The 23,175-nt window shown below is 44.3% G+C and overlaps 1 protein-coding gene across 4 annotated transcripts in view; it reads right to left on the minus strand.

Moving 5' to 3' along the window:
• Nucleotides 1–1,678: 1,678 nt before the first annotated feature.
• The window catches only part of cyth1a (cytohesin 1a), a 43,521-nt gene continuing 22,024 nt past the window's right edge, over nucleotides 1,679–23,175 (minus strand). For 2 of the 4 annotated variants that reach the window (XM_084370678.1, XM_084370677.1), the window contains exons 2-13: nucleotides 15,047–15,129; nucleotides 12,950–13,014; nucleotides 11,894–11,960; nucleotides 11,689–11,807; nucleotides 10,361–10,441; nucleotides 10,045–10,157; nucleotides 9,220–9,368; nucleotides 9,030–9,142; nucleotides 5,527–5,605; nucleotides 5,374–5,442; nucleotides 5,048–5,202; nucleotides 1,679–4,145 (exon numbers count right to left, since the gene is read on the minus strand). In XM_084370678.1, the coding sequence (XP_084226804.1) occupies nucleotides 4,067–4,145; nucleotides 5,048–5,202; nucleotides 5,374–5,442; nucleotides 5,527–5,605; nucleotides 9,030–9,142; nucleotides 9,220–9,368; nucleotides 10,045–10,157; nucleotides 10,361–10,441; nucleotides 11,689–11,807; nucleotides 11,894–11,960; nucleotides 12,950–13,014; nucleotides 15,047–15,129 (1,172 nt within the window). In that variant the 3' untranslated portion in view covers nucleotides 1,679–4,066. Of the gene's footprint in view, nucleotides 4,146–5,047; nucleotides 5,203–5,373; nucleotides 5,443–5,526; nucleotides 5,606–9,029; nucleotides 9,143–9,219; nucleotides 9,369–10,044; nucleotides 10,158–10,360; nucleotides 10,442–11,688; nucleotides 11,808–11,893; nucleotides 11,961–12,949; nucleotides 13,015–15,046; nucleotides 15,130–22,014; nucleotides 22,206–23,175 lie in introns of those variants that run through there. The other 2 variants (XM_084370679.1, XM_084370676.1) reach the window with 2 other exon arrangements.

Raw genomic sequence — 23,175 nt, forward strand, 5'->3', positions numbered from 1 at the left:
GCATGCTGACCAGTTAGCCCTGCGCCCTGTACCTCAAGAGGTGATAGTCTGACCAACACCAAAACTCCCAGTGCTCTGAGCTCCCAGTCTGGGTAGAGTCAGCTGATAGAAGCGCTAGCTGCACGGCTAGCTGAGCTAACAATACTTGCCAGCCTTGAGACGTCAAAAATGGAGAGGATTTCGAAACCTAAGCGGGGGGTTTTCTGGGGGTCGGTGCAGATTCAAGGACCGTGTTTCCTGCATTCTGGTGACATTTAGAGAATGAAAATAAAATGTCAAACAATTTGAATTTGACTGAAATTCTCAGAAACCAACGTAGAATAAGTTGCCTTCTACTGTAAGGTTGCATAAATCTCGGAAATTCATTAATTTCTTGCCCCTGCCCTTTACAGAATCTGTGCACACCACCGCCCTGTGTTTGTCAACTTGTCGATGAGAACTGACCTGGTGTAACCCCACGTGATCGACAGTAAAACTCGACATTGCAGGTTTTACATCCCCTTTCCTTTCACTTTACAAAAGAAGAAGGAATTCTTCTGACCAGGGTGTCTGAAGGTGAGTAAGTATTATTTTCTCTGTACATCTCTCATTGGGGATGACGAGGCACAACATTACAGCAGACTACACACTGTGCAGTGCCAGAAACAGGTGATGATGACTATGATGAGTGTGTAAAATGGTGACAAATTGTCATGAATCGGGAGGAAAACGGGAGTCTCCGGGAAAATCTGCAAAGCTTTGCATGTATGGAGCGTAATAGCTAAAAGCAGCTACAGTTAACAGCAGTTAGCTCTGGTGATATGCTGCCCCCTATTTGACGCATGGCCAATTCCTACATATTGCACCTTTTAATTTCTCAGGGAATAATGCATGCATCTTTAAAGAAAGAGAAATCAGCTATATTTAGGTGGCTGATATCTGAGTGAGTACAGTTTGATCTGGCTTGATTGAATTACAGGGACTGTCGGGCCTTGGCGGAGGTATGCGTTCTACCGAGTGCCATTCTACCTCATGGGAACTTTGGTCATTTCTTTTTAACGTAACCTATAATCTGAGTTAATCTCACCAGACACTAACAGGAATCAGAAGCTGCATGTTGCTCATTGATAACTACACACATGCCCTTCTGTTTCCTGCATGCCCGTTCCATTGAGAAAGTCATTTCTATTGATTGCTGTTCCAGGCATCATTTAATATGATACATATTCACTTGTAAATATCGACCTTTCCCCGCTGCCCCGACGTTTGTGCCATGAATACTTTAAAAGCCAGGCTCGTGAAAAGATATGAAATGTTATGAAGCTGTAAATAAAGTCTGGATTTAAACAGGAACAGGAGATTGGGTTTTTTTTTATTTTATAGACGGTAAATGTGGTTGTTGGAGCAATGCAAACTTTGAGAGCGGTGTATGATTAAATTTCAAGGCTGCCCTCAAGTGGAAGTAGTATTCAGTATTCATGGACATAAAGCAGGTCGGCCTCACTTAACCTCTAATTTAATTAGCGATTGATTTGGCAAGACTGTAATTCAGCTGAAATTCACGAGCAACATAAAAAAAAAAGCACGTTTAGGTTCCTGGCTTGGAGCGGTTTGCCTCGTCAGTCCTGATCACATACTGCCACCTGCTGGAGGTACTTCACTACTGCGACATGATGTTGGGTAAAAGAAACTCAGTCGGTGTTGTGACAAATCTGTCTTTATTTCAGCTTGATTAAATGGTAATGATAGAAACCTCAAATCAAACATTATTGAACAGGATAACAAAAGAAAATGGCACAACTAATAAGAAACAAAAATGAGGACAAAATACCCACTATACATTTAAGTATGTACAACTTTGATAAATAAACCAATACTGTCTACAGAATTATGATTGTTTTGCATTTTTCCTTATTTCTCTAGGATTAGTGAGCAGAGAGGAAGAGAAGGAGGAACAGGCAGGAAGTGAGGAGAACGACCAGCAGGCACACATGAAGAGAAGAGAGACGACTGGAGACGAGAGCAGACAAGACAAACCGCTCGATGCACCCCCACGCAGTTTCTGCTATTTGGCAAGATGACATGTCACTGCCTCAGCGTGACCCATCAGCCATCCTGCAGCTCCATCTTTCTGCTTCACCACAAGCACATGACTGCGGAGGCCCTGAGAGGCAGAAAAAATGATGGTGACGCGTCTTCTAAGTTTGATGTAAATTATTTTCTCTTCTGTATTTATGTTCTGAGTTAAGTTTGTTGATTGTTCAGTTTTTCACGTTGCCGTCACGTGAAAAATGACTTTCTCCGTCTCTCTCGGTCGTCTATACAAGCCTGCGGGCGATTTGTTTAATGCTGCTGCACTGTGGATTTCTTTGAAGGACAGGATTTTCCACCACAGTCCAAAGGATGCGCCTTTCTGCGCGTTAACAGAGCGCAGCAGTAGCTAACGTTAGCTTAGAGATGGAGTCTGCTCACATAAACTAAGCGGCTTCTTGCACAACACAGAAACGCCACAGAGCTCCTTTGAATAAAAAACAAAACAAAAAAGTTTTATGTTTTTACAAAACCTTCCAAGGCAACACACTTCTCTCTACCCGTCTATCAATCAAACACAGAAAAGAAAACAATTAGATCAAACTTCACCGGTATGTTTTTCTTGCCTCCCAGTGCTTCCGTACATTCCTCACACTTCTAGTAGTTTTGTATTGTTTCACATCACGCTTTGGATCCTGAGACGGGGACAACCCACTTTATTCCAGGCATAGCTTTGCTTATTCGTGCCACCTTAAATCCTCTACAACAATATGTCATATATTATGTCTTACACATAAACAACCTGAAGCACACAGTATTGTACAATGGATCAATGAGGTCGGAAGGCTGAAAAATGTTTACCATTAAATAGGTAACCCTCTCCAAAGAATATTAAAAGGCAAGGAAACAGAAAAGTGTGAATTACTGTCGCTAACCAGCAGCTTTTCTCATCACATTTCATCTAGAGCGCCAGGCACTGTGCAGCAGTAAAAGTAACTAATAATTAAATTGCGTTTTGTATGATACAGTAATAGAAGGTGGTTGTGTTGGTGAGAGAAAGAGAAAAATGTATAAGAGGAGAAAATTCTAAAAAAGGGGGCCCCGGGGTCGTCTCCTTACAAAGACACTAATCCCCAGAATGCACCTTCAGGACCTTCAGGAAATGAACACCGAGACCCTGTCCAGACAATCAGACACTCTCATGTGTAGCTTCACATTTACAAAAAAACAGAAACAGTTCAGTCTGGGACACGGATGAGGTTTTCATTCCTCATGTGGCTGTCGCGCTGTGACCGGGATCCATGTCAGCGGCAACATGGAAAGTTTCAGAACATCGTAACAATCTCCTGAGTGGCAACTTTTTTTTTTTAAACAGATTTTTTTCTCTTTTTTTTTATAAAATCACTAACAGTTGGCAAGTTAAACCCTCCCTCCCAGAACCCACCCCTCCCTGCAGTTTAAGTTGCAAGACCGTTTTTATTTTTATAAAAGCAAAACAAAAAGAAAAAAGAGGAATTGCCAGAAAAAGCTGTAAAAATAGACACGTATTACCGTAACATTAAAGCACGTCAGAGAAGCTCTACTCTTCTTTCTGAATGTTTTGGTTGGGGCTCCACACTCGGTCAGACCTGCTGAGTTTAGACGATTGTGTGCTACTGGGGGGCAGCATGAGTGTATGCATGTTGTCGATGTGTGCAATGTATATGGGAACTGTGTTTGTTTAAAGCATCTTCAAAGGGGATTTCACAGCAGGAGTCCTGTTCGGCCTCATAGGCCGAGAGCACATACAAAGCTGAGAGAGAAAGAGAGACATTCAGACAGCAGGTTAGAGGAGGCTTTGGCCCCGACTCTTATCTAGAAACCCCAGCATGCTTCCTGTTTTCCTGGCCTGTAGAGTCCCAAAGCCAGAGCTAGTATGTATCCTAGAGAAATCCCCTGGAGAGGTCTGAGGCAGACCTCAACCGTGGCCTCTGCACTGGCCCAGACAGGGCGAGCAGACACCCCCGGACCCCCCCCCCTGCTCTGTCAAGTGCAACGTCGGGAGTGCTGAGCAGCTTCAGTGCCTCTTCATGGACGACACCTTCTTCTTCCTGGCTGCCAGCATCTCGTAAAAGGGGTCTCTGCTGATGGCGGCTCTGTAGGCACACGTGCAGGGGGAAAATGTCAGTGAGAGAAGGATAAATGGCATTAAGTGTGCAAATTGCTGCACTCATAACTGTAGAGATGGTGCATTTGCATCTAAGTAGGGCTCCAGTTTTTATTTCAGACATTCTTGGAATTAATGTGTGGATGTGAGTGATATAAGTCAAATGAGATCGTAAAATCTTCTCCTTTACTACTTCAGATGAGCTCCTCTGCACTTATATTTTCTCCCTTATATTTTAAGATTCGGTGTGACTTACACCTTTCTGATGATAACATTGTGTCTGAGGTCCATGGCAACTAACCATCAATACATTTGCTTAGAAATCACAGAAAAAGACAGACCTGTTCCGTACATTCATGGGTGCATTGGTTGATATTTGAAATGGTACCAAAATGTAAACAAATATAGGCTAAAAATGGTTATAGCACACGCTTACTGACTGACTCAGTGGGATCTTCTCATTTCTCTATTTTGTGTCTCCTCACTTCTTCTTCTGAGCTAGAAATCAATCTCAGCGTTCCATACCGAAAGATGTCTCAGTTCCTAAAATGTATTTGGTGAAAGAAGAGGGAGGCTTGCCAGAGGAGCTATGAGCGAGTATTCACAGGTGTATCCTTTGCAGAAGTCTTTTTTGTATATCTACGACATGAGAGGCGTGACAGAGCTCTGTGAATGTTTTCCATTCTATTCATAAGTTGAAATCAAACTTTCTGCTCTTCAGCGTGTTTGTCTAACACCTCGTAAGGTGCTGTTCTGACCACATTACATAATGTCATTTCACCACTAATGTTGGAGGGACTGAGGTACAAGGAGATGAGGTAAGGAGAGGAGTAGAGGATGTACAAACAGCAGCTCGGCATGACAACAAAACCTGAGGAAAGAAACACTTACTTGATGCTGTTCATCCATTCCTCTTTTTCCTCAGCAGTGGGGGCAGAGATACGGTAGAAGGTGTGGTTGCCCTCCACGACGCGTCCGTCGGCCTCGGTCTTGCACGCTTTTATCACCTGGTCCTTGTTGTCAGGAATGAAAAGCTCAAAGCAGTTCTGCAGAAGTGAAGCGGACGGAGATTAGACATGAGAGAAAACGCTATAAATTATTATCTGCATCATATAAAGATGATTAGAGTACATCACTGCCAGTAACAATTGTTTTCAATTGCTCTGCTCTGACTGAGTGTAATCACAAAATGAACCAGCAGAGGGAGCTGAACTTACAGGCTTCTTGTCCTCCACCTCCTTGATGCTCAGGTTCTCCAGTGGGATGATTCCTCTTGGCTCTTTGTCCTGGACAAAGACAAAAATGTGAATGACAGAGACAACAGGACAGAGCAGGCGTCTTCACTGCGAGAGAAACTACGTTGTACTCACTGTGGTGTACTCAAAGTAGTACAGACAGTTGTCTGTGAGGATGAACCACCTCCTCTTCCAGGTTTTAACTCGTCCCCCTGTGGAGCAGAGACAGCCAGCGTCAGAGAAGCTCGGCAAGAGATAAAGAGAGAGAAACGAGCACCGAAGCACCAGGTCGAGCAGCAGACAGGCAGACAGATGTATGGGCAGACAGACAGATGACGGCTCCAGAGGACTCCTTTCACCCAGAAAATCACCATCACCACAAGTGCAGAGTCTTCAGCTCTCTGGGTGTTTTTTCCTTTTTAATTGTTGGTTTTCCACACCTACATTTCAATTACAGGTGCTGGCCACTTAGGTGATAAATGCCACATTAAAGCTAATTGGAGTCGATGTGAAGATGCCATACGATACATCTACATGTCTCCATAAATGTCTTGATGTGTCTGGAAACTGTCCTCACTTGCTGACTCAGAGGAGTAAATCTGAAGAGCCAGGATCGATAGACAGGATACAGATCTATGTGCTTTGCGCTCGCTGAACTTAATGAACTACCACCCAAATGGAGTTTCTAGAGGACGGTTATAAATGTGGAAAGCACTCTGATGGAAAGGAGTGACTGAGGATTAAGTTCTCTTTAACGCCCAGTGGGGGCTCTCTGGTTAACTAACGCTCACTGATTTGTAGCTGATCTCTGATCCCCCCTTGTCACCCATACTTCCTGTGAGGGGAAACCTGATCACAGTGGCAGATGGCAGTCTTGCTCTGAGAGGATGGGATGCCAACAAACTGAGGAGGGCAGGAAGCTCAGCGCCTGGAGCTATGCTCAGCCTCTCTACAGGCATCTCAGACTTGAATTTCCTGTTTTTGGCTTTGTTAAGTAACTTCTCCAGTGAGTCTTTCTAAACATGACAAAGACTTAAGCCTTGTCTAGACTTGGCTATCCCACCACCAGTGTTAGTAAAAAGCTGCATCTTGAAACCCATCTACCAAGATAGAGAAGATACAGACATGTAGAACACACTTGTATCATCATATAACAGCATTATCGCTGTATATGATCTCCCATCATCTCGCAGACATCATGACAGGTGAAACACTTGAGTCTACGCTTGTTATCATCTACAGACGCCATCAACACGCTTCACTCGACAGGCAGAGATGGAGAGCCCCTCGCCGCATCTCGACTCGTCGGTGTGTTGCGACGACGAAATAAAAAAAGCAGACAAACAGAAAACACAGACGCGATGGCAGAATCACACAGCTTGAGAGTTGATTGGGTTGGGCTGGAGGTTGTGATTGGTTTCATGGTCATGTCAAGTTCCTGTCACGCCAAAAAAGACAGATGACCTCCTCCTGAGCGCACGAATGTCCCAGCAGATTGATGTAGAGCTGCGTGGACGGTGCTAGGCCGGAGTGGAGCTGAGTGGAGGGAGGCACTCATGCAAGACGGGACTGTGGGAGGCCGGGCGAGTAGAGGTGAAGAGGGTTATCAGGTTGTTGATAGTTTTATGATGCTTTTAGAAAAGGATTTATCTTGCCAAGATAAATTAGCAACTGGCTTATATTTTGTGCAAAAATTAGCATCTTTTAGCACCAACACAAAGGCTCTTATTTAGAAACTAATAGGAAAAGTGCACTTATTCCAGCAATGCACAGTCAAACTACTACCGATGTGCACTTAAGTGTATAATAAGCATGCCTGAATCTCTTTCAGCACACTCCTCTGCCCACGCTTCTCTCCCACAGTTTAGTCCAGTCCGGTCCAGCACCACACCGGGCCGCAGCCACGCTGCTACCGTTCAGATCTGTTTACAGCATTAGGTAAAGAGAGCAGAGCCACATTGTTGAAAAGGTGCAGTATTCCCTTTCCATGCAACCAGCGAGCAAAAAACAATAAGCCAATGGGTTCGTGATCAATTTGGAGAGTCAAGTAAAAGTCCTTTGTTGTGCTCGCTGTATGGAAAAAAGGGATAATGCAGCTGTCCAAAGAAAAATAAAAAAAATACACAGATCAAAGAGAGTGACCACCACAGCATACAGAGAAAAAAAGGGTCAAACTGCTCGGTAGAGTGGTCACAAAGCATCGGCTCCCTGAGCCGAGCCCACATGGTGGCAACCACCCACAGAGATAAAAGAGTGTGGACAAAACCACCAGCTCAATGAGAGACGGAACAGACAAACATCTGAAGTTCAAATGAGTCGATGGCGAGACAAGAAATAAAACAAAATCTAAAGCCGAAAATAAAAAAAACCCTTATGAAAAATGAGGAAGAAAACAAAAGCATGGCGGACCACCAAAAGCACCTGAGAGCTGAGAGATGGACTAGCGATTGGGAAGAGCAGGTGTACATACCTCCTGAGGAAAGACAACAGCCAAAATCATGGGAACAAACAAACAAACGAAGAGGAAAAGAAAACAAAAAAAATTAAATTAAATGATAAGGAATTATTGCACCACAGTCCTGTTAATCTGGTTACAGAGAGGCTTTGATGCACTGCTTTACAGCTTTCATTTTTAAAACTGACAGATTTTATAGATCTGCTGTTACTACATCAGTCCACAAGGGGGAGCTCTACTGTAAAGCAGTACATTTAAGTATTGCCTCCACTTGGGTCCACTTGTGTTATATCCAGTAATTTTACCTTCCACCCGGATTGTTTTACTCAAATCTGCCAATATGGAGTAATTGGAGAAAGAGTAATCCTTCACTCCCTTGGTGTAGTCGGTTGTAAAGATTCACAGCGATTGTACGGTTCAATTTTATGCTTTTCTATTGAGCTCATTGTGAATCTAGACAACAGAGAGAGATCTCAGAGGAAACAAAGGACGAAGAGTTCAGGGGTCCGGGGTTGTGTTTTTCTGCTTGTAGAGTGATTGTGACCGGTGAAAGTACCGGCTGACATCCTGTGAGACATTTGTAATGATATACGTGTGTGTGCATGTGTTTGAGCAATAAGTTTAAATCAGAAAATGTGGAAAAAACTCTTAAAGTCTCAGAAAACACTTATAAAATATAATTAGGCCGAACAAAACAAGCTTCACATCTCCGAAAATTGCACTAGAGGACCAACATTTTCACAGAATGACAAAAAAATCTGATCAATCAAAAAATTTCCTCTCAAATCAAACATTTCTAAACTTTGTGCATGTACAGTATGTGCAGACACTTCATTTAAAAGCTATAAAAGCTGGTATTAGTGTATGACGGTGTGTGAATATTCCCTGTCTTCAATAATTCAGAGGCCTCTACATGTGGTTGTCTGATCTCGAGGCCGCATTCATAATACATTAAAGCGGGCCGAGATGTCTTCAGATGTCTCGGGTCGAGTGTGTACACACCTATCCACACAAGCTCACCACCTTAACACGCACACACCCGTTGCTGACCTCAGGGGAGACATTGGTTATCACATCATGGAGGGAGATTTTCAGCTTTGTGCTGCTATGAAAACAAAGTTTTTTTTCTGGCAAATCATTATGTGCCCAAGTAACTGTGTGCATGTACTTCCAGCGTCACTCACCCAGTTTTAGCAGCCAGCCCTCTCTGTCTGGGTTGAAGAAAGTGTGCGTGAGGTCGTTGCCGTCATCCTCCGGGATTTTGAAAGGCTCGTTCTTGATGCTCTCATACAGATTCTACAATAAAGGAGGTTAAGTATGAATACGGTGCAGGTACGTGGGGGGAGAAATCACTCACCAGAAGCCATACTGACCCTGAGAAGGTCTTCAGGTAGGTCTCCTCCATCATTGATCCCTCTGTTCATAGAGATGAATCGCTCCACTGTAGGCTTGTCCTTCACATTCGGGTTGTGGAGGCTGGTGTTTAGCATGATGATGGCAAACGACAGGATGTAACAGGTGTCTGTAAAACACACACGCACACATACACACACACACACAAAGAGAGATAACCCCACAAGAGAGGGATGAGCTCTATGAGATAGAAAAAATCTTTCCTGCTGTTTAGCATAAAACTGCTGCCAGTGTTTAATGTCGTATTTAAATATGAATGTAAATTAGCTGTGCTGAGAGGACTGCACTTAGGGGACCACAATCAAACAGAGAGGAGCTGATAGGCGAAGCTTCGTTAGCGAGGAGAGTGGGTGGGAGTGAAAGGCTGAGCGTGGGCCGCTAAGTATGCATGTGCCCTCTAATGTGTGTGTGTGTTTGCGTGTTTGCTAAGAGACGACGTAGCCAGTACACGGCTGACGCAGCAGCACTTTATCTGGCCCGTTAGGCTGTTGAGAACTCCAATGCATTATTCACATCCATCTGTATCCATGTTAGAGGCAGTCGGCTGTCTGCTCTGGGCATTATTTCCCAAAAGCCAGACAGTCTTCCACAACACAGTTCATCTCAGCAGACTTTGTGTCTGCTAAATAAAGCAGCTTAGATACGACATTCACTGACATGCTTTTAGATCTCAGTACAGTATGGAAAATAAAGTGCCTTAGGGAGACAAAATACCCGTCATTTTGGTTTTCTGTTTCACTGCTCGCACATTACAAACACGGCGCTGTGTGGCACGATGGTGTTACCTGTGGACTGGAAAACGCCAGGGTTGCATTGACAGTAGCGCTGAGCGAAGGCCTCCATCATGCGGTCAATCTTCTGAGCTTCTCCCGGTAGTCGAAAACTCCACAGGAACTGTCTGTTAGGGGACAAGGCTCAGCAGTCAGCAAAAGATTCACTTCCACTGTGAAAAATGCAAAATAAGCTATAGACTGAAACTAACAGCTGCATCTTTACAATTTGCAAACAAAGGAGGCTCTTAAAAACAGACTGTATCACACAAAGATATGAGGATCTAGCCAAGGACTTAGTGAGTATGTTCCTGTGGAGATGCGGTCTTACCTGAGGGCCTGAACCAGGTTGAGGTCTGTGAACTCGTGAAGCTCCACAAATGCGTGGAGGACTTGGATATTGAAATCATCTCTACAGGAGAATAAACATGACACATTTCTGACTGTTAGACATTTGTAAACAAAGTGCTATTCTGCTTAACCAAGACAACATTAACATACAAATGATTACGGCTGCAACTAACTACTGTTTTCAGAATTGATTAATCTGCCAGTTAGTTAGTCTGATGAATACAGACTAGCACCACCTGGTGGTACGGAGAGTTATTTCCTCTCAAGCAGGCACAGAACAAACGAGGTATTTGGCTGCTCCCTGCAGCCTTTGCGGTGTGTTTAAGTGCAGCTTTTTGGCCGAGTCACAGGCGACGCAACTGTTGCCACTAATTCTTTAATGTTGGCTTAGTGTGTCTGGGCCCTAAACTGTGCTTGTTACAGTCTGACCACTGCCTCATTTGAAAAGTGGACCCCATCAGGGACGTGTCTGAGACTTCAGCTCAGGATGTGATCTGGCTCACGTGTGCTTAAGAGCTCTGATAAAATGCTACATACTCCCTTACAGAAAACAGAAAAGGAAAAACACCCTCCACCTCCCTTTTCATTTATCAGCTAATCTTGATCATGACATCATCCATGACCTTCGTGCTCTTCAGAGTAAATAATCTGCCCTGTGGGATCATGGAAAGGCTCTCAGGAGCTCTCATAGACTGAGTCATATCCAGTCACTACTGGTCCCAGTGGACGAGTGACCAATCGTATCTCAAGGCCCCCACGCTGCTCCGGCCCCTCCTTACAGAATCAGAAACCCTTGAAGAGCTTGATAACAAGCACATGAAGAGCATTCATCACCAGGTTGAGCTCCATACCCTGGTCCGACCTCCAGACCACACCCTGACTGTAACACTGCCAGCCCTATAGTCCCAGAGCAGTGCATACCATACATTAGAGCCATTACTATTTCCTGTATTATGTGTTCAGTCTAACAAGGACGGTCTGAGGATGGTTTGAAGGACGGTTAAAACACGTGCATTCCCGAGGTGTGAGTCTCTCTATGAATGAGTAAGATAACTAAAGACAGATGGAGGCTATTGAGCAACGGACATGGTCTTGAGAGGATGATCTAAATGTGGGACCAATAAACTATGTTTGGGAAAGGATGGGCGTGTGCCTGACCGAGAGGAAACACAGCAATACGGAAAATATGCACTCGCTATTTGATGCTTTCATCAACCACACTGATGGGTGCTGGTGCATTAGATAGAGAGCACAAGAGGGAGATGGTTAGATAGAGGAGAAAAACAACAAGTCAATCTTCATCCTGACCTCTCTCCGAGGTAATCTCCAATGGCTGTTTTGTTGAGGCCCTCGCCCTTGTAGAGGAACTGAGCAATGTCGTCGCTGGTATTCTTCAGCAAGTCATTTTCTATGAGGAACTGGATCCCCTGAAACAGAGACATGGCCCCAGGTTACATCCTGCTTATGAAAACATATGAGACGAATCACATTTCTGAAGAATAACAACACCTACCTTTTTGGGGTCCATGTTGAATTTCTTTCGGCCCATGGCCACCTGTTTATTCCTCTGCATATTTTTCCTGGAAAATCAGAGAGAAGGCTGTTAGTTTCTCTTAAATATATTAAATTACTGTGGCATGTAAAAATCAAAACAATACTTCTTTCAATACCACGGCAAATAGAACCTGTACCAGGACCGGAAAAAGTCGCTGAACATACCAACACATTTGTAATGATGTCTGCTTACAAATCTTACATTGATGGTCTGTCGTCATAGTCTTATTCATCACGGCTCAGACTTCTACGATAACTGTATTCACTGCATTTCCCGAAAGTATCGTTCCCATTAACATTTTCCATTTGTTTGGCAGAGCCTGGCGTTTCCTCCCCCTCAACAAGTGATGACAAAGTGTTGATAAAGTGTTGAACATCATACATATGGGAACGTCTCATTTCTCAGGCCTTGAGTAATTCATGGGGTCAAAGTGCACCCTGAGTGTCCGCCATCCCCATGGTTACATCTCCATCCCCAGCCGGTGAGAGGTCACCACTTCTTCCCACACTAGCATTCCTTCAGCTTTTGTCTGCCAAAGTCCGGCACTCAACTGAACAGACGCTCCACGAGGGTTCACCGCACAGCCTATCAAGTGCGTTACTCAATAAATGGATCACAGGAAACTTTGATCACAAGGTGCTGCTGTAACCATTAATGGGCTTTAGATCCAGGAGTGCTTCAGGATTATTTGGTAGCTGATGGGATCCCTATCCACTTGAGTAGACCAAACCCAAGCACTCGCTCCCCTGGGACCATCCATTGTCTGCTTCTGCCCGTACACCCACTGCATTATTCAATGAGGCCTCCCATCATGGGGGTGTGCCTGATGAAACATTTAAACCGCCTTAAAAGCATAGCCAATTTGGGGAGCGGATTTGGTGTGATGGAGCGGCCCGACTTGGCCATCAAACATGAATAATTGACAGCTTCATTTGCGAAGTTAATAGAAGGCAAACAGCAAGCCAATTTAGATAAAACGGAGTGGGAAATGTGTAGATGAGATGATTTTCTTACCTCTCCTCAGTGGAACCCAGGTTTTCGATCTCACTCGTCACTTCTGCTATCTCATCCTTCAGCCGCTGCAGAAAAGACACAAACGTTAGTCTTAAAATGTCACGAGAATGACGTGAGAATTAATTCATCATCAGTCCACTCATTTCCCTCAAAGCAGGAGGTGTGGAAGGGTGTGACCAACACAAACAACATGCAAAGTGTTTTTCTGAAAACACACAAGAGGGCTCGATTAAACAGTGCTGAGGGAGATGCTATCATCTCTGAATCACCTCCGTTTGCCAGGAGGCCTTTTATCACGTAGAGTAAATACACACATCGGAGCCATCAGCACATGCACCCCTCCTCGGCTCCCTTAAACTAAAAACTGATAGCAACTCTCTTAATCTCATATCAACGAATGTGTTTGGGCGTGTGTGCACTCCTAAAAAAAATCCTCTCATTCTGAACAAGATTAGGCGCAGAACATTAAAGGATAACCTCAATACAAATGGAGTAAGAAAGCGTAAAAGTGGATTATATTTTGTGTGGCGTTTTAGTGATTAATGGCCTTAGAGGCAGATTTAGTCGATCGAGCCAGAGCTGCTGGTGCCAGACTGGCGCGGTAAGGGCATCGGGCAGAGGATGCAGAGTCCTGTGTGGAAAAATCGACTGTAGCATAACAGAAGTGAGGGTTGCTATCATCAAGACTCACATGCAGCTGCAGTGTTAGTGTATCATTACTTATGTGAAATAGCAAGTCACTGTATAGGGCCAAACCACAAAGAGAACATCTGTGTTTTCAAGGCCTGCGCAATCACAACACATTCCTCAGATGCTTGCCTCCGCAAACAAAGACCGTGCTCATATGGGAAAGCGGGTGGTTGTGTTGGGGGGGGCCTTGACATGCAGGAGCTGCAGAGGAGGGTGTGGGAGTCGACGAGGAGGAGAGGGGTCAGTGTGCAGACCACAGAGTTGGTGGCAAGAGGGGGGGGAGGGGCAGCGATGGTGGCTCATAAAAGAGAGGATGTCGGATCACGCCTCCAGTATTTGTCTGTCAGAGACAGCGGAAGTTGCGGACTGGGACATCTGAGGCCGACTCTCTGCCGGGGCACGACAGCGTGTCACCCCTGTGTGTCATTTGCTTACGGAGCTGGTTATTGAGTGACAGAGCTAACCTGAGCAGCTAGCTTTGATAGCCAGCTGTGCTCTCGGGTCAAGGCAGCAGCCCAGAAAATCATCCCGGACTATGGACAGGAATCAAACAAACCACTTTAGGTAAATTCGGCCGAGCTGATTTGAATCCTGGCTCTCTTTGGAAATCAGAGAGTGCATGAGGGATATTCAACTGGCTGCATGAGCACATTCCTCATAAGAGCATAATCCTACTTTATCTGTATGCAGCATCATTTGCTTGTTTTATTTTCATACTGACATTATATTCAAACCCACATTTCAATACAAATACCTGAATCCATTTACCTAGATCCATAAATGGATGTCTTTGTCAACACAGTTTATCTACAGAACACAAATGGCTAAACAATAAACAGAAATGGTTTGTAAAGGAAGAGAGCACTTGGCAGGAAATACCTCACATTCCACTTGAGGTCAAATGTTTTGAAAACTTCTTGGAAAAGGGAAACTTGTGCAATCGGATCGAAGGTAAATGTTTAATCAAAAAGCAGAGTCGCAGTCGAGCTGAAGCAGTGGAAGTGAGCCAAATGTCTGGACCTTGTAGGTCACAAAAAATGAAGATCCTCTTGCCCCTCGAGCCTCTAAATCTTAAGCCAGCTCATTTTATTAGGGAGATCTCTTAAACATTTCATTAAGATTGGCCCGACTATGATATAAAAGTTTGATGGAAGCAGCACAGTGACATTAGGAGCTTTTACAGCCTAACTAAGTGACACTGTGTAGCACTTGGATAAGCTAAAAATCATGTAGTTTTTCTCCCCCTTTAGTGACACTTTTTAACATCGAGAACTTGTGAAACAACTAAAATTATGTTTTAAAAATCTCAGTTGTCTCACGTTTTCCTCAAATGAACTAAAAATTAGAGTAACTAAGGTTAAGAAGGACGTTTTCTGCAGTCATGATGTACTATATGTGTGTTTTTACCTGAATGTCCTCCAGCAGCTCCTGCTTGCGCCGGCGGATGTTCTCCAGCTCCTGCTGCTCCTCTGGGGTGAGGTCGTCCGGCACTAGGGAGAGAAAAGAGAGCAAATGAAGGGTCAGGAGAGAGCACCCAAAATATAATGCACCTTTACCCTTTTCTGTGCATATCTATCCCCTCAGGCATGTCCAACGTAGACTGACCATCCAGAGTGAGTGAAATGGAGTATGCCACAAAGAACATACAATGACGGTCATGAAAGATGTTTATCAGCAGTAACCGATAGGAGGACATTAAACTAAGTCTGAAGCAGCACAGGTGCACTTTAAAGAGGATATTTAGGTGACAATGAAACAGCTAAAGTCAGTCAGGCAGCTCACGTGCATCAGTGCCTGAGAAGCACAAATGTGACAGGTCTCAAAGCGCTGGCAGTACTCCTGTCACTCACATTATAGACTGTTATAATTAGTCTGCACCGAGGACTAAGGGGCGAGCGGTGTGTCCCGATTGATGAGGGTTGTGTGTCTGTGTGTGCGCTACCTGCACTCCCAGCATAAAGAAAATCAGCATGATATGCTTAAAACTCTTAAAATGGCAATGTACTGGAATCCCTTTACCTTACATTTTGATAAGAAACAAGTATTCTTACTGTACCACACATCTTGTGATATTTCAGAATGAATCAAGAAATCAATCCAGGACTGTAATTTATCAAGTTAGACAGCTTTTTACCACAATCACCTTGAGTGATCCTGATAATGCCAATCAGTTAAGAGACCAGTATTTCCAATCAATATGAATATGTATCATAACCTAAACTTCTTGTTAAATAAAAGCCGGTGCCCCCTGAGGTGTGAGACAAAGCCATATCACAAAACTGGAGATATTTCGCACTTAAACCCCCTGAACCATGAGCTGCTCAACCCACAGTGTCTGTGATGTTGGAGGATCATTTCCGTCACTCAGTGTCTTTTTCTCTGATTCCCCCAGTGACCAAGTACAACCCGCCCTCCTGTGACCTCTCCTCCTTCCCTCATTACCACAGCAGCAGGGTTCAAAAGTTTAAAGGAGCTGAGGTAAGGGCAAACGTGGTGGATGTCTGCAAACGGCTAACAAGGGAATGGTCATAGAGTTGTGTGGACGCAGAGGACGGAGGAATCTTCAACACATGGTTTCTAATTACTCATCCCACCACGCTGTGTAACACCATCCCTCCTCAAACATTTTCTAGGGATTAATCGGATATTCAGCATTCGATTATCAGAATTATGCTTTTTTGTCAGATTGCCAATAAAATAAAAAGTAAAAAGATATATATATTTCCCTCCAAAACAGTGAAATGGAAGTGTTAAGTAGCAGCAAGTACCTCAAACTTGTTCTTAAGTTCAGTACTTTTTTCATTTTTACTGCAAAAGTATTGGTTCCAGATATCAGTCGATCCCTACCCATAGTCCTCAGATACTGCAGGTAAAATTCCCATGACAATGTGAGTGCCTAAACTACGGACACAGTGTACCTGCAGTGAAGGGTCAGTGAAATGAAGGTCACAAAAGCTAAACAAAAATCTGGCACAGCAATCAATAAAGTAAAGACGAGGCCAGCCATCCAGAAATTCTAAGCTGCATTGTGCTTTGAGAGGCACATACAGCGCTTCACAATCAGCAAAAATACAAGATCAGCTCATTTAATTTTCCTCTGAATGAAGAAGTAAGCCAAGCGTGAAGATCCTCAATAAATGAGCTTCCTGCGGAGAACATAAATGCTGTATAACGGAGAGCACTCTTAATAATAGAAGGCATGCTATCCTAAACATCTTGTGGTAAATACCCATGACATTCACTGGAATGTCTGCTAATATTTAACACAGGGATAATAGACAATGGGAGACCAAAACAAGAGCCTTATAGCGGGGCTGTTAAGAAGCTCCAAAACAAAGCCATGTTGTCTTCCTGTCGTGTTTTGCAGACAGCTGGAGGAGCACGGCGGTCCACTCGAGGTTGACCTTTCACACATCATACCTCACAGCCTACAGCATCCATCCTAAGTGTTCAGCGTATCCATGGCAACCACCTGTACAACTGAGGAGCTGACAACAATATAAACAGTTGCATAACCTTTATTTTTTTTCCGTTTTGGCCAGACAGTTCCTGTGACAGCAGCTCATATTTAGCAAGACATGAATGTTTTGATGCAGGGATGCACAAAAAAGTAGGCACACACGCACACAAGTGCTGACAGGTCTGAAAATGCAATAGTCTTCTTGCATTTAACGACCCTGTCTCCCGATCGACTGTACGAGTTAATGTCACATTGACAGAACCCAGAGCAGGCCGCGTGTTAGATTGCACAAGAGCGACAGGGAGGACAGGCTTAAAACAGGAAGTCCGTTCATCTTTTTGGAACTGTGATGTCAGGTTGGGCAGCTGGTGGATGCTGAACAGAGCCACGCCACACAAAACACGAAAACAGGACCCATCGCAACACAACCTCAGCATTCCTGGCTTAGAGGCGGACCACAAACTGAAGAAGAGCAGCAGTGAAGGACTATAATTTGACACAAAAGCGGGAACAGAAAGGAACGTAATCATTAGAGGATGGAAATCGCCAAAGAGCTCGTACAAAATCAGTATCTTAGCCCATCAGCAGAGCAGACGCATGATGACACCCTGGTCCTGTGATTTAAAGGAAGGATTTCTAGCCAAAGAGCCCATAGAGATGTATTCAAGGAGCCAATCAGATGCTAACGTCACTGCCTTCCTGACTCCACCCAAAATAATCAAACCACATTAGGGGAAGGGAAAGGCCCCACCCACGCATGTGCCAGAGGTGGGCACAGAGTGGGTGTCATTTCCCAGAACACAGCAGATGACGGGGGAGAACCCATTCACTTAAGTTAAATGCTGAGAGCTGCTCGTTTCTCTTCCCGACTGGGAGCGCTGCTTGGCTGTCATTCAGCAAACCTCTGCACTGGTATGGCCAATGAAAAGAGGCTGTCATCAGAAACAGACTGGGAAGGGGAAAAAGGGAAAACACAGAGCGATGGAGGGATGTGCAAATGAAAGCTAATTATCTTAATTTAATGATACCATAATAATATCCATCTCATGCTGATGCAGTGATACCACATTCACATGGACTCCTCATCTGCCTCTATCTATATCTGGCTTCAGGGGCCTCCCAGAAGCAGAGGGCCCCTGCAGTAATCTGACTGGGGCAGGCCTGTATGTAGTGATTTCCACAGGCTGAAAGAGAAACACGGGCTGCCCACATCATCACTCCTTCAGGGACTCGCGCTGCTTGGAAAACAGGTCATTCAGGGAAATCACATGCGCAAGGAGGCGTGTAGTCGTGCACCAGGGTGCAGTCACATGCACTCTCATACGGACACTTTCATAAACACCCACACACGGACGCTCAGGGGCCGCCACAGAGCGTCCCCCGCTGTGCCTGGCTGGCACTGTGTCAGCAATGTGCAACTTGGTTTTTGTTTCAACTATCAACACTAACACCATCTGACTGGAACTGTCCAGACTGTGATATTCAACCTGAATCTATTACATCACAGCAAAACTGTCTACTCAGTTTCACTTTGAGGGATTATTATCCAAAGTCTGCGTCAGGAAGCAAGGCAGGACATTGAGGTCGTGTCTAGATGGTAAACTCAGACCTGTGAAAGATTACATGAGACATTTTAACCCAAAACATGATCTTTCCCCAACTCTACCCAGAGTTTTTGTACCTAAACCTAACCAGATCTTAACCAAAGTGTTGTGACTTTATAAAACATAACTAGTTTGTACAACTTGGCCATAAAAACTAAACAGTGTGTAAAAATCTTGAGAGTTTCTCAAAGTTACAGTTACCATCTTGCATTTGCAGGACATTTTCAGTGACGTTTTAAGTCCGTAACGCCAGAGATGGCTGTTGTACGACACATATCTCGCCGCTTTCTCCCAAAGCTTATTGTCTTCTGTGTCAAGGCCAAAGCGGGAAACATATCAGCCACTGATGCGAGTGCACAGTTGAGATTCACAACAGTTTCGATTTTGCGCGGCTGCAGACGGATTTCTGATGGGCATGCAGGAGGAGAATATAACGAAAGGTGAGGTTATTCAAACTTTAGACATTCAACTGTTGTGTGTTCTGGTGGGATGAGCTGTTAGATAAGTTGGTGTTGTGAAACCGTGCCGATGTGTAGTAGAAGTATAACCTTGGGAAAAAAGCGTTTCAAAACCTTAGTGTGCGACAAAGACACAACTTTTTAACAGGTTTAACTGGTGATTCTACATGTGGCTCTCTCCCCTTGTCTTGTTAGCCTGAAATAACTTCCTCAGGGCAGTGCCAAGATGGCTGCAGAATGGCAAAAAAAAAACTAAATATTCAAGCTGTTTACACTGGATTGAAGCACTTGCTAAGACCAAGATGGAGCAAATTGATTTGGAAATGTGCGAGTGGAGAGCAAATAATGACAATGTCTCTGGATGGACACAAGTTGTCCTTTGCCAAATCTGGGATAGTATAATCTGCGCTTTGTCCTGCCATATCCTGGCCCTCATTACTACTGAGTGCTGTTTAACCTAAATGTATGACTCCAAACACCCAATACGTTGCCTCATGGTGCCCACTCCGCCAACTGAAATGGTGCATTCTTGAACAAATACAAACTTTTCTTGCGAAACTTTTGTGCCTTAACATTTAAACTCACAATGATGATTAATTTGAGCCTTTTATTTCCATTTAACATCAATATATATGACCGTGTACAACCTTATCTCTAGCTTCTAAGAGCGTCTGCAGAGTTTCTCGATGGGCGAAGCAGTTTTTAGAGAGGGCTGGGTCAGCGGAGAGAGCGCCGGGGAGGTGACATCAAGGGAGATACCAATTATAGCTCCCTCTCCCACAGCGGCGGAGCCCACTAATACACATCCTGATTGCCATCCTGGCATAAGAGGCAGACGTCTCATTTCCACCCAGATTCACTGAAGAAGTCTCCTTGGAAAATAAGGAAATTAGAATTCTGTGTGCTTGAAGGATCACTAAGCCACCCCTCCCTGCAGATGTGACCCAATTTAGGGAACTCCTTTCAGCGCACAAGGACTCAAAAAATGATAAACTAAAAAAGCTCCTCATTTGGCCTGGCGGGAGTGACTGGACGGGGTCACAAGGTACACACAGGTGAATCTTTAAAGCTCAACACAGACCTGAAAGGTGAAATGACACAGATCTATTCGCTCAACATGTGCGACATAGAAGGAGCTCTACAAAGGTTTCACGCTAAAATGTAGTTCTCAGAAGCAGATGGAGACGTTAATGAATATATTTACACCGCAGCTTTGCCTATGATCTGCTGACTGAGGGAATATGCAAAGAGATACACATCCATTCCTGCAGCCACGTGCCTGTACATGATTACATTTTGATGAAGTGCACACACTGATCGAGGCAGATGAATGACACTGGGGGCAGAAATCACTCCCTGCATGAGGTCCTTCATGTTTACAGCCTTTTTCATCCATATCTTTGCGGAAGAAACAGCCTCCATTTGGTCCTCACGCACACTTTCCATTAGGCTTGATTACCCTTCCTCAATCATCTCTCCTCTCATCATGATACCCCCCACTACCCAATCTTATCTCCACAATGCACCCAAGATCATCAGTTTTCTCCTCCCCTCCCCCTGTTCCTTAAAGCTGTATAGCCTTTGTCCTTATAGCTAAATGGATAGTTCCCTTTAAATTTGGTAAAATGCGCCCTCTACCCCCCAAGGTCCCTGTAGGCACAGATCAATCGACTCCTTCCCTAAACCAATAAGAGCGCCAGCAGTAACAAGAAGCAGTCTACTTCATGATGAGGTTTAATGCATTCAGCACAAAACACACACATACAAGCAATCGATTATGTGAGCTGGGATGGGCTGAAACACACAGAAAGTGCACCACGGGTCTATTAAAATGGCTTTAAGCTTTCTGATCTCTGCTGCTGGAAAAACAAAAGGTGATTTACGTCTTATCCGCTGATCTCCGATCTGAGACTGAATCTCATTACTACAGTAAATCCCAAGGGGACTCTCCCTCATATATATTTGAAACCACACAAACACAGACACACACCTTCCATTTCTGAACCAGACAGCTTGTAACAAAGCCGAGCAGGGGCTGTGAAGGAATGCCAGTCTTTAACATGGGCACCGGCACGAAAGAACTTCTTCACCTCTGACCTCCAGATCCATGGGTGCCCAGCACAAAAACGGATTGAAACGGACCACCAGTTATGTATCGAGAATCCACAAAGCGTCCAGCCTGACCTGGCCTGAGGGTAGGTGGTGAAGGCGGACTGAGAGATAACAGGAGAAGGAGCCCTGTGTTTGGCCGGGGAGGCGTGGGACGGCGAATGGCAGGAGAACACAGAGACAGTGGGAAGAGCAGTGGGACGATCACAGCTCTCCCTTTGTGTCTAGAAGTGGCCTCGCAGGACATTCCTCAACAAGGCCCAGGCACGGGGACTGCCGGCTTCAGCATCCTTGGCTTCACTCGACATTTACTTGTTGGTCGTCCCAGCTTGCTGGAACCATGACGTGAAATCTCTATAGTTGTGGTCATCAGATATATGATCCCAGAGATCCACCATCCCCGTAAATCGTACAGACATAACTCACAGCACACTTCACTGTCACTGGCCTGCTGCACCGGCACTCTGTCATCTCAAGCACCAGTCAGTGGAGCTCCATTCACCAGCAAAACCACAACACAACAAACCAGGCTGGAGAATGACAGGGAGGCCCAGCAGGGACACACAACGAGGCAAAAAGTCAACAGTACTTTATATTAGTCTAATCCTAGCAGTTCTTTAGCTTTGCCTATTTAATCTTCAATATTGCGTGGCTGGGGGTGGACCGTCCCACGTGACAGCAAAGATGACAAACAACACAAGATTAACTTAACAAGACAACACATGAGCAAATTTAAGCGCTAACCTGTGTGAAAAATCCTCCAAAAAGTCTTCCCAGTGAGCACCTCTTCTTGTTTCTACTCCTTGATATAAAAGAAGTCCCTTTTTATGTCAGCCCATGTGGCTTAACACATGCGAGCCGGATGTCCACATGACATAAAGTAGTAGAGAGAAGGAGCCCGCTCCTCCGGTCAGGGACAGTAGATACAGCACAGCACAGCTATCAGCTCCCAGCATGCTCACAGCAGCACACTGACACAGTCCATTTGGGGAAGGAGCCTTACTCACTACCTCACTCCCTCCTCTCCCTCCCTTTCTCTCTCTACTCTCTCTCTCTGTATTTTTGCTGTCACTACCATTAACATGGAGGCTCCACCCAGTGGTCAGTCCTTTCTCTGCCTCCTCCTCACACACACACATATACACACACGCACACACGCACACACACAGCAAGGCAAATGCAGGTGTACATCACAATAATCACCTGGCTTTTTTCAACATCTACAGGAAAGGTCTTTTTCAGATCATATTTTCAGGTATTTGACATTAATTGGGAGAAATGTGACAAAGTAAATTAATGAAATCAAGATAAATATGTACACTTACTTAAATAATGATGTCTGAATGAATGAATTTCTAACTTTAATACAATACCTTACCTTCTACGTTCTTTGCTAGTAGCAGAGAACAGCAAAAAGACGGTACTAAACATTAAATATGCCACTTTTTTTGAGAAACATTAGTTTTTCTCTTTAGATTAAGCTTTTAAAAATAATTGTGTGTCAACTCACTGTCAGAAAGAAGCACAGCTGATACTGGTGTATCGATACTGCAGGAAAATGAGTATTGAAACAATTTTCATTGTTTTTTTTTTTGATAAATCAATTAGTTGCTTGATAAACCAAAAAATATTCCCATATCAGTGGTTGGATTGAGAGAAATACACTTTTTCTCTTGAAAAATTACTCACAGTCAACCGATGCAGCTCTAAATAACACCATTACAAGGAATAACAAACACTGAATGTGCAAAAAACATAAACATTGTTTATAGGGCATGATGCTATATCACACGACCCAGAGCCAGCAGCCCAGAAGAGAAACCATGATAGACTTTATAAAGCCTTAAGGAAAAAAAAAAAAAAAGGGGTCATATTTTCAAAAAGGGGTTAACTCAACACATCACA

This window comes from Pagrus pagrus (genome assembly GCF_965226575.1).
Source record: "Pagrus pagrus genome assembly, chromosome: 13".
In the NCBI taxonomy this organism is placed as follows: Eukaryota; Metazoa; Chordata; class Actinopteri; order Spariformes; family Sparidae; genus Pagrus; species Pagrus pagrus.